Raw genomic sequence first — 10,296 nt, forward strand, 5'->3', positions numbered from 1 at the left:
TTTTTGCCGCTGCTAAAAGAATAGCAATTTGCTGTATTGTACTCTCTACTGGTATATCTATACTCCATTGATGTAAAAGAAGATGTTCTACAGTATTTTGCAATTTTATACCCGATATTTGCTCTATGGTTAAGATTATCTCTTCCCAAAAGGGTATCAAAATAGGACACTCCAGCCAGGTATGCGTATATGTTCCCAGACTACCACACTGTTTCCAACACAATGATCTTGCCGTTGGCACCATATGGGCCAGAGGAAATGTCTTAAGAATGATTGATGTTTATTTTGTTTTCTGAGGGCCTAATTAGAAGATACCACCTAATATAAAAATACAATTCAGCCACCTAATATACACAACGATCATGGTGGTAAACCCAAACAGTAATAAAACCACACCATGTAAAATCTGGCTATGTATATTGTAAACTGTATAATAGAACATCAGTATAACACACAAGACTATTAAATATCAGTAATACCATTCAACATACAGTAAAAAAATCAGTGTAGTGTACAAAATCTATTAAATGTCACTAGTCATATACATTTAGTTCCAACATTCAACATTTCCCGTAGAAAATATTGCTTCCTTACATTTAGTTCCAACAGTCAGCATTTTCCCAATAATCAGCGTTACTCCACCTCAGCTCTGAACAGGTAAGTCCAAATATATGTTTCACTCCACCTCACTGATTGAAGGAAACTTCCAATTGCGATTCTACGGATAACCAGTTTTCTCTGCATTTCAATTTTATTTTATTTGCACTTCCAATCTTTTCACCCGGGACATCTTTGCAGAAATTTGTCCTATGGGCAATTTCTGAGAATAAAGCACAACTCTACAGACATGAGGAATTTCATTCAGGGTAGCATAATTTTAGAACAACATTTTAAGGACTGAGGATACCCTGAGGCTGTGATAGCAAATACAAAACAAAGAGCATTATATATGAACAGGAAATTATTGCTGAAGCAACAAAACCTCACATTTAGCTTGCAATTCTCTACGATGGCAGAACCCATAAAAATAGTTTTGCAACACTGGCATTTATTATCTAACATACCAGGTCGCAATGCAAAACCATGCCTTCAGGAGAACGAAGAGTTTAAGAGACAGACTGGTGAAGTCAGATATGAGACAGGACAACAGTTTCAAAGAAAAAATTAAAGGGCATTTTAAATGCACCCCCTGTGGGCTGGTGATGGAAATCAAGGAATTTTTCCACACTATAGGCGGTCCCATAAAATTAGAGAACTACACAAACTGTAACATTATACCTACAGATTTCAGAAGCTGGAACCAACTGGACTTAATCAGAATATACATTTTTCTTGCTTTATTTAATTAGCCAATATCCCTTTAAGAGAGCAGCAAGCATAGGGTAATTAACAACACCTGTAGAGATTATTTAATGTGTCTATACTAAGAGTGGATCAAGTAGAGCAAGTAGAGCAGAAAGCAGATAATGTTATATCCCGTTTGAAAAGACTAAGATACGAATAACATTTTGAAGATGTGCATTCCGCAGAACTGCTAATTGGAAGTATTACCCACTTCTAAGTAGCAATACGGCTAGAGACAGTTACAACAGAGTATTCTGGTGAGTAAAATATATTTTGTGAATTATTGGTAGAACTCTCTTTTGTTTAGAATAGTTTGATTTCTGAATACCATGAACGATAATTTTTACAGCATAACTCGCAGGTTACCACCCACGAGAGGAATGATACTTGATAAAGAGTTAATTGCAACAGAGAGAAAACTGGCTATCTATAGAATCACAATTGGAAGTTTCAATTTAGTGAGGTGGAGTGAAACATGTATTTAGGCTTACCTGTTCAGAGTTGAGGTGGAGTAATGCTGATTATTGGGAAAAGGCTGAATGTTGGAACTAAATATAAGAAAGCAATATTTGTATACATGTTGGGAAAACGCTGAATGTTGGGGAAAACACTGAATGTTTATGACTAGTGATATTTAATAGATTTTGTACACTATGTTGATTTTCTACTGTATGTTGAATGGTATTACTGTTATTTAATAGTCTTATGTGTTGTATTGATGTTCTGTAATACTGTTTACAATATACATAGCCAGTTTTTACACCATATTCAGCTACAGCAACAAAGCAGTATTTTACACCTTTTTTAAACAACAACAACAAAAAGGTGGCAGGAAGTGCCCATTTCATTTTGCTGGGGACTGGGGGGGGGGATGAGGGGCTCCTATCCACTCCCCTACCTACAGTTTTGAAAAGTTAAAAAAAGCTATAAAATGGCACTATTTCCCCATAGTGTTTGCCTAATTTGGCCCGTGGTCTAGTGGCTTGTCAAAGAGGAAAACAGATTGTCATGTTGCCAAAATTTTTAGAACACAATAAATTGGAACAGATCTTGCCGTTGGCACCATATGGGCCAGAGGAAATGTCTTAAGAATGATTGATGTTTATTTTGTTTTCTGAGGGCCTAATTAGAAGATACCACCTAATATAAAAATACAATTCAGCCACCTAATATACACAACGATCATGGTGGTAAACCCAAACAGTAATAAAACCACACCATGTAAAATCTGGCTATGTATATTGTAAACTGTATAATAGAACATCAGTATAACACACAAGACTATTAAATATCAGTAATACCATTCAACATACAGTAAAAAAATCAGTGTAGTGTACAAAATCTATTAAATGTCACTAGTCATATACATTTAGTTCCAACATTCAACATTTCCCGTAGAAAATATTGCTTCCTTACATTTAGTTCCAACAGTCAGCATTTTCCCAATAATCAGCGTTACTCCACCTCAGCTCTGAACAGGTAAGTCCAAATATATGTTTCACTCCACCTCACTGATTGAAGGAAACTTCCAATTGCGATTCTACGGATAACCAGTTTTCTCTGCATTTCAATTTTATTTTATTTGCACTTCCAATCTTTTCACCCGGGACATCTTTGCAGAAATTTGTCCTATGGGCAATTTCTGAGAATAAAGCACAACTCTACAGACATGAGGAATTTCATTCAGGGTAGCATAATTTTAGAACAACATTTTAAGGACTGAGGATACCCTGAGGCTGTGATAGCAAATACAAAACAAAGAGCATTATATATGAACAGGAAATTATTGCTGAAGCAACAAAACCTCACATTTAGCTTGCAATTCTCTACGATGGCAGAACCCATAAAAATAGTTTTGCAACACTGGCATTTATTATCTAACATACCAGGTCGCAATGCAAAACCATGCCTTCAGGAGAACGAAGAGTTTAAGAGACAGACTGGTGAAGTCAGATATGAGACAGGACAACAGTTTCAAAGAAAAAATTAAAGGGCATTTTAAATGCACCCCCTGTGGGCTGGTGATGGAAATCAAGGAATTTTTCCACACTATAGGCGGTCCCATAAAATTAGAGAACTACACAAACTGTAACATTATACCTACAGATTTCAGAAGCTGGAACCAACTGGACTTAATCAGAATATACATTTTTCTTGCTTTATTTAATTAGCCAATATCCCTTTAAGAGAGCAGCAAGCATAGGGTAATTAACAACACCTGTAGAGATTATTTAATGTGTCTATACTAAGAGTGGATCAAGTAGAGCAAGTAGAGCAGAAAGCAGATAATGTTATATCCCGTTTGAAAAGACTAAGATACGAATAACATTTTGAAGATGTGCATTCCGCAGAACTGCTAATTGGAAGTATTACCCACTTCTAAGTAGCAATACGGCTAGAGACAGTTACAACAGAGTATTCTGGTGAGTAAAATATATTTTGTGAATTATTGGTAGAACTCTCTTTTGTTTAGAATAGTTTGATTTCTGAATACCATGAATGATAATTTTTACAGCATAACTCGCAGGTTACCACTCACGAGAGGAATGATACTTGATAAAGAGTTAATTTAAACAGAGAAAACTGGCTATCCATAGAATCACAATTGGAAGTTTCAATTTAGTGAGGTGGAGTGAAACATGTATTTAGGCTTACCTGTTCAGAGTTGAGGTGGAGTAATGCTGATTATTGAGAAAAGGCTGAATGTTGGAACTAAATATAAGAAAGCAATATTTGTATACATGTTGGGAAAACAACAGCCACGCTTCTTCCCCGCAGTTTCCTGCCCGTGTGACCGGGGCCATCATTAAGGAACAAATTCCTACCAGCTACTTCAAAATAACAGATTTTCTTTTTTTGATTTAATTTGTAAAAATTCAAATATAAGGCTGTATCATACAACCAATCACAAAAAAAAGGCAAATAACGAGTCACAACAATGCATAGAAAGCAAATGGAAACATTTTCTCTTATCTTATTGTTCCAGAACATTTTATCGGGCATTCAGTAAATGTATTTGAATCGTCAACTTTCTTTTTTTGGCTTCTCTGATAGTATGTTAATTTAGTTAAGAACGCAGTGTTCCAAATATGGTGAAGCTCTTAGAGTGAGGGTCTCTCTCTTTTTTCTGTTTGCTGCTGTTGCTTTCTTAGCAGCTGTAAATAAGCTTAGAACCAGTGCCACATCTGAAGGCGCAGCATGTTCCATTGTAAGCAAATAGAAATAACCTTTGGTTCAGAGAGCATGCTTCCACCCAGCGTTTCATGAAAAAACTGAATCTCCCACTGTCAAAAAGACTTTGTTTTTGGATATAACTAAGAACTGTATAGTAAATCAGCCAGTAATGGACTCAAATAGTCCTACAAATTCCTATAATATAATAGCTAACGTATGAGAAGGTACCATTGAAACCATCTTTAAAAATTGTTTTGGTTCATAGAAATTAATGTAGGAACTGCACAACTCCAAATCTAGTCCATTCCTCCAAACCAATACTAATCTAAATCTTTCTAATTTCCTAGTATAACTTAAAGATACAGTGGCGAGGCTCAACAACAAAGAATAAATTTTAGCGGAGTTTCTCCAGGGTCTCGGACAGAGGTCTTTCACATCGGATCTCTGGGGTCTCAGGTGTCACCTCCTACCTGTTCCTTCTAACTGGAGATGCTGGGGATTGAACCTGGGACCTTCTGCATACCAAGCAGATGGTCTGCCAGTGAACCACATCTTAGGGACAATGTCTTTGGAATTCAAAACTTGTTCATTTTCTACCTGTGTTTCCAGTACTGGTATGTCCAAATTATTGTTTCTCCAAATTGAACAATTAAAATAGTGAAAGCAGACCATCTGTAAAGGAAATATATGTCTGAAATTTCTGGTGTGTGGGCAACATACACCATAGGTTCAATATTAACACTAAGAATCCAAGTCATAATTGTGGGAGACATATCCTGAAGTGGGAATTATGTGGTAATGGGAAAAAAGTATAATTTCTATTATTTGGATGCATCCACTAATCTGATGAAGATGAACAAACTTCACAAAGGGATTTAGGAAAAGACTTAGCTTTTAAGTCTTTAGCCATTCTATCTGATTCTATAACTCCATTGAAATTGTCTCCTGAGGGAATGGGGTGGATCCTATGACTTCACTGAGCAAAGTTTACTTATTTATTAAAACTGTTATATCCTACTTTTTCTTTTGGCTCAAGTTTCAAGTCTTCCTCCAAGTTAAGTGGCTCTCCCATTGGAGGAAGAGCCATTTATGTTGGAGGAAGATTACTGTGAGGATGGCTGGATCCATCCCACTGTGACCATCTGAAAAGGCATCAATACTTTTCATTTAAAATCCTGTAAAACTTTGCTTGCAACTGGCGTGAACTGCAAAGACAGGTAACACTTAAGTTTTCTTGCATATTAAGTATTTTAGCATTAAATGTGTACTCCCATGGTTCTTATCAGTCTCAACAGTTTTCATGTGAGGGTTAGGAATAACCAGCAGGTAACTTGCAAGGAATTGCAGGGGTCACCCCTGTATACCTTCCCTCACCACAATTTCCTCTCTTTCTGTCAGCTCCCATAGCCTCTCACCTGTCCCTGCTTTCTTCTCTCCTTCCCACTTGCCAACCAACTTTTCTTTTATCTGCTTCCCCCACTTTTCAACTTTACTTATTATTTATTTACCTCATTTATACCCTACTCTTCTCCAAAATGGAGACCCAAAGCAGCATACATCATTCTCCATTTTATCTTCACAACAACTTGTGAGGAAGATTATGCTGAGAGGAAATGATTGGCTTAAGGTCACCCAGCAAGCTTTGGCAAAGTGGGAATCTAAACCCAAATACTAGACTGATACTCTGCTATACCACACACTTTCCCTCCACCTGGCAGCCTCTCCCTGGTCAATTCTGTCCAAGTTGCAAAAGTTGTCAGGTAGCAAGTTGCTCAGGTGAGTTGTGTGGAGGCTTCTGGTGAACCCAGCCACGTCACAGAAGCTGTGTGGAGACTGCTGCTAGTCCCAAGCAAGTTGTTTGGCATTGAGTTATCTGGTAGCCACCAGTGCACCTGGGTGAATTGCAGAAATGGCATGGTAACAAGTTGTCAGGTGGTTACTGTTGAGTCTGGCACCAATGGTGCAGGAGGGAGTGCAGCAGGTGTGGATATCTTCTGAAAATAGTTTTTTTCTCAGGTTTATTGAAAGTTGTGTCTAATGGGGCAGGAGGGAGTGCAGGTGTGGATATCTTCTGAAAACGGGTTTTTCTCAGGTTTATTGAAAGTTGTGTCTCATCTGTTCACAGTTCCAATCTCTGGATTTAAGTATCCACTGATGGGTCCATTTTGAGAATGAGATATATTGATGATAATCACACAGAAGGAGTCCAGAAAAGGAGTGAGTTGGTAATCTAGATGCAGCTGATGGAAGGTGCTTTCGGCCACTGTGTCAGCCTGCTTTTCAAACAGTAAAGCTGGGTCCTTGGGTACCCCGGGCTCCTAACCTGCTCTGCAAAATCAGTTATCAGTGATGATGCTTCCCCTTCACATTGAATGGAGCCTTTGTCATTCGTTATATAAAAGTAGCAGATTTCATTCACCGCTCAGAGAAATAAAGGAACTGGTATGATAATACGTAGGAAATCTGTGTCGACCTGTGGAGAACTTGGGGAAGTAACAGTAGCACCCTAAGCAGAGATGGGCTTAGAAGGGAGTAGCTCTGTTCAGGATTGCACATTTAAAGAATGCTAAATTGCTGCTGCTAAATTGCGGAGAACAGCCAGCTCTGTTAAATGGATGTTGGTTTCTGTTGTGGGGAAATTTCCTGGAGCTGTTTGTGATCTCTTGTATGACCTAACCTCTTGATCTGGATTTCTTCCCAGTGGGAGAAGCTGCAGATGACAACCAGTGAGCGAAGGAAGATCATGTGCTCTGTCACTTTCCATGTAATTGCTATCACTTGCGTGGTGTGGTCTCTCTATGTCCTTATAGACCGGACTGCTGAAGAGATTAAACAAGGGCAGTCTACTGGTATGTGATTTTGCTTTTCTCGGCATAAAATTTATTTCCCCCCCTTGTTTACTTTTGTTTAAGCTATCCTACTTTGAGGGACCAATGACAGGAACCCTTAGAATCTTAAGTGCTAACTCAGGGGTAGGCATCCCAAAGGCACGTGGATCCAGGTGGCAAGACTGGCCAAGTCAGGGAAGGGGGGCCATCTTCCAGGCTAAACAGAGTTTGAAGAAAGATTGTTTTGCAACTGTGTTAACTTGCTTCTCCATCAGTAATGCTGGGTTGAGTGTAACCCGTAGGCTCTTAACCGCTTCAGCAAGGGTCGGCTGAACTCTGTTGAAAGTAGGAAGCGCAAATCCCCTGAGGACCTCAGGCTTCCCAACCAGCAGTATGTCCATCTTGTTAGGATTCAGTTTCAGATATGTTCATACTTAGCCGTTTAATCACAGCAGTCAGGGAGTGGCTCATGACCCCTACTACATCTCCAGCAGATTTGGATGAAGAGCTATAGAGCTGGGTGTCATCAGCCCCATGGAGCCATACAAGGCAAATCCCACATTGATGAACAACAGGTCCCCAACAGCACCCCTTTGTGTCTAATGTGTAAGGAATTAATTAAAGCAGTCTGGAGAACAATCCCCCATACATGCTTCTGCTTCCAAACATCTCAACAAGTTAGCATGGTTTGCGGTATCAGAAGCTGCAGATACAGCCAGTAGGAGCAGCAAAGAAGCCTTCGTCTGTATTGAGATGGAGATTATCAAACTAAAGCCACCAGCACCATTCTTTCCTGTAGCCCAACCTGAAACAAGACTGAAAATGGTCCAGAGTAGATGAGATAGCCAAGAAGACCTGGAGTTGGTCTGCTGCTGTTTCTTAATTACCTTGCCTAAAAAGGGCTAGATTAGAGACTACATCACTTTTCTTTAGGAACCTCTTTGAATGGACAAGGGAAGGTGTGCTGAGTCAGTGACTGACTTATGATGGACATCAAGGACTTGCTAATGTAGTCCATCATGGTAACAGGGTCAGAGTGGTCCATAAATAGGCCAGAAGGTGAATTAGGCACCTCTTCTGCCTGAGAGAAGTCCTCTGAGCCATGTTACAACTAACATCCAAATCAGAACATATCTAAGAACATATAAGAGAAGCCATGTTGGGTCAGGCCAGTGGCCCATCCAGTCCAGCGCTCTCTGTCACGCAAGTGGCCAAAACCCAGAAAGATTTAATCTGCAAAATATATAACAAAAAAAATCACAATTGATTGAGTAGTCAGTAGATATCAAGATACCTTAAACAACTGGGATGGTTATAAGTTAGCTGATGTGATGATAGCAGAGCAGTAAAATTTCTTTACAGCTCTTACTGCCGGTTCATAGGTCTTCCAAAGAACTTTATAGCATGGTCTGTCGAGTGCAGTTACTCGAGACTTCCCCCCAGCCCTCTTTGTGTCACTGGTCTCCATGGTACATCATGTAGCTGGGTTCTGCGCCGTGGAAAAGGTCAACAAGCAGTAACCTCTTCAATAGCTTTTATGCGCTTGACATTCCAAGCACCCACTGTGGCTCAACACAGCCTTTGTTGGGAATTCTAAAGACCCCGAGAGCATTTCTGGAATCCATTAGGATCCATGAATCTCCATGGATGGCCCATTTTAACCAGTCCCTTTTCTCTGCAGTGTGTTGAAGCCACATTCATCCTTCTCTGAGCAGGTAGTGGTTAGACCATAATAGAAGCTGGACCTCTAGCTCTGAAATCAGACCTTCACTCAAAGGCTCAGTGCAAAAGATTAGGTCCAGGGTTGTGGTCTTTGTGTCTGCTGTTCTCATCACTCTCCTTTTCACTGTGCTCCTCCTCTGTTCTATTGGATTCTTTCTTATAGCACATAAAATTTGAAATTCTTCTACTGCTTCACTCTTTCTCTTCTTCACTCATGTGGCTCCTGTTCTACCTTCAATTCCACACAGGGATTGATTTCCATTTGGCCTCCTTTTTCCTTTCTTCCTGCTGATACCTGTACTGGAAAGAGGAGCTCTACCTCCAGCTTCAGTAAAAAAATTTCTGAGTCGTCATTAGTCAACTTGTTGAACCCCCCTCTCCCTTTGCACTTGTAAGGTGTCACATATTCTGCAAGTGTTGCAGAACCACAGAATGCTTTTCAGGATCCTGAAATCAGTAGTTTCAATTTTTAATGAACTCCACCATTACCATCCCCCAACAGACACATGAGAATCAATGTAATGCTGAATGTTGGTCTTGGCCATGGAAAACTGGGATTTGGGCTCAGCTGAGAAACTCCCTGGGCTTTTGTCCAGTTACCATCTCTTAGCCTTTGAGGAATAACTCCTGTGTACATTGCCCTGAACTTTTTGAGGAAGAACGTGATATGTAAGAAACCAATAGCCCTGACATCTTTCCTGCTCTCCTTGAAAATTGGTGTGAGGCTGAACTTCCAGTTGAATTATGTGTTAACCCCACTGAGAGGCAAAGCACCCCTGGCCTCCTCTCACAGGGTTAACATGAATGGTAGTGGGCCTGGTCTAGCCTGCAGGTGTTGTCAATTGGTCCCATGGTCTACACCAGGGGTGGCCAGACTTGCTTAACGTAAGATCCCCATAGAGTAAATGTCAGATGTTTGAGAGCCGCAAGGCATGAACAAATATTACAGACACGTTTTTATTTTTAAATATGTGAATTTGCTTTTTAAAAAAATTAAATGAGACTGCCAAAAATAAAAACAAAAGGGGTAAAACCAGGTATTGATAATGATATTTATTTGTCCAACAGTATTTATTTGTTTGCTAATGATATTTGTTTAAGAGAGAGAGAGGTGGAAAGAAAGAATGAAAGAGGGAGAGAGAGAGAGAGAGAGAAGCAAAGAAAGCAAATAGATGGGGGAGGGAGGGGGAAGGGAAGGAAAAAGAAAGAGGAAAAGAGAAAGATAGGT

General features: G+C 39.6%; 1 protein-coding gene across 3 annotated transcripts in view; it reads left to right on the top strand.

The window, feature by feature from the left end:
- The window catches only part of LOC107109129 (E3 ubiquitin-protein ligase MARCH8-like), a 37,840-nt gene that overhangs the window by 24,384 nt on the left and 3,160 nt on the right, over positions 1-10,296 (top strand). For all 3 annotated transcript variants that reach the window (XM_015409702.1, XM_015409704.1, XM_015409703.1), the window contains one exon: positions 7,220-7,367. In XM_015409702.1, coding sequence (XP_015265188.1) covers positions 7,220-7,367 — 148 coding nt within the window. The remainder of the gene's footprint in view (positions 1-7,219; positions 7,368-10,296) is intronic.

The sequence above is a fragment of the Gekko japonicus genome, unplaced genomic scaffold (assembly GCF_001447785.1).
Source record: "Gekko japonicus isolate JY-2015 unplaced genomic scaffold, Gekko_japonicus_V1.1 scaffold3439, whole genome shotgun sequence".
NCBI lineage: Eukaryota > Metazoa > Chordata > Lepidosauria > Squamata > Gekkonidae > Gekko > Gekko japonicus.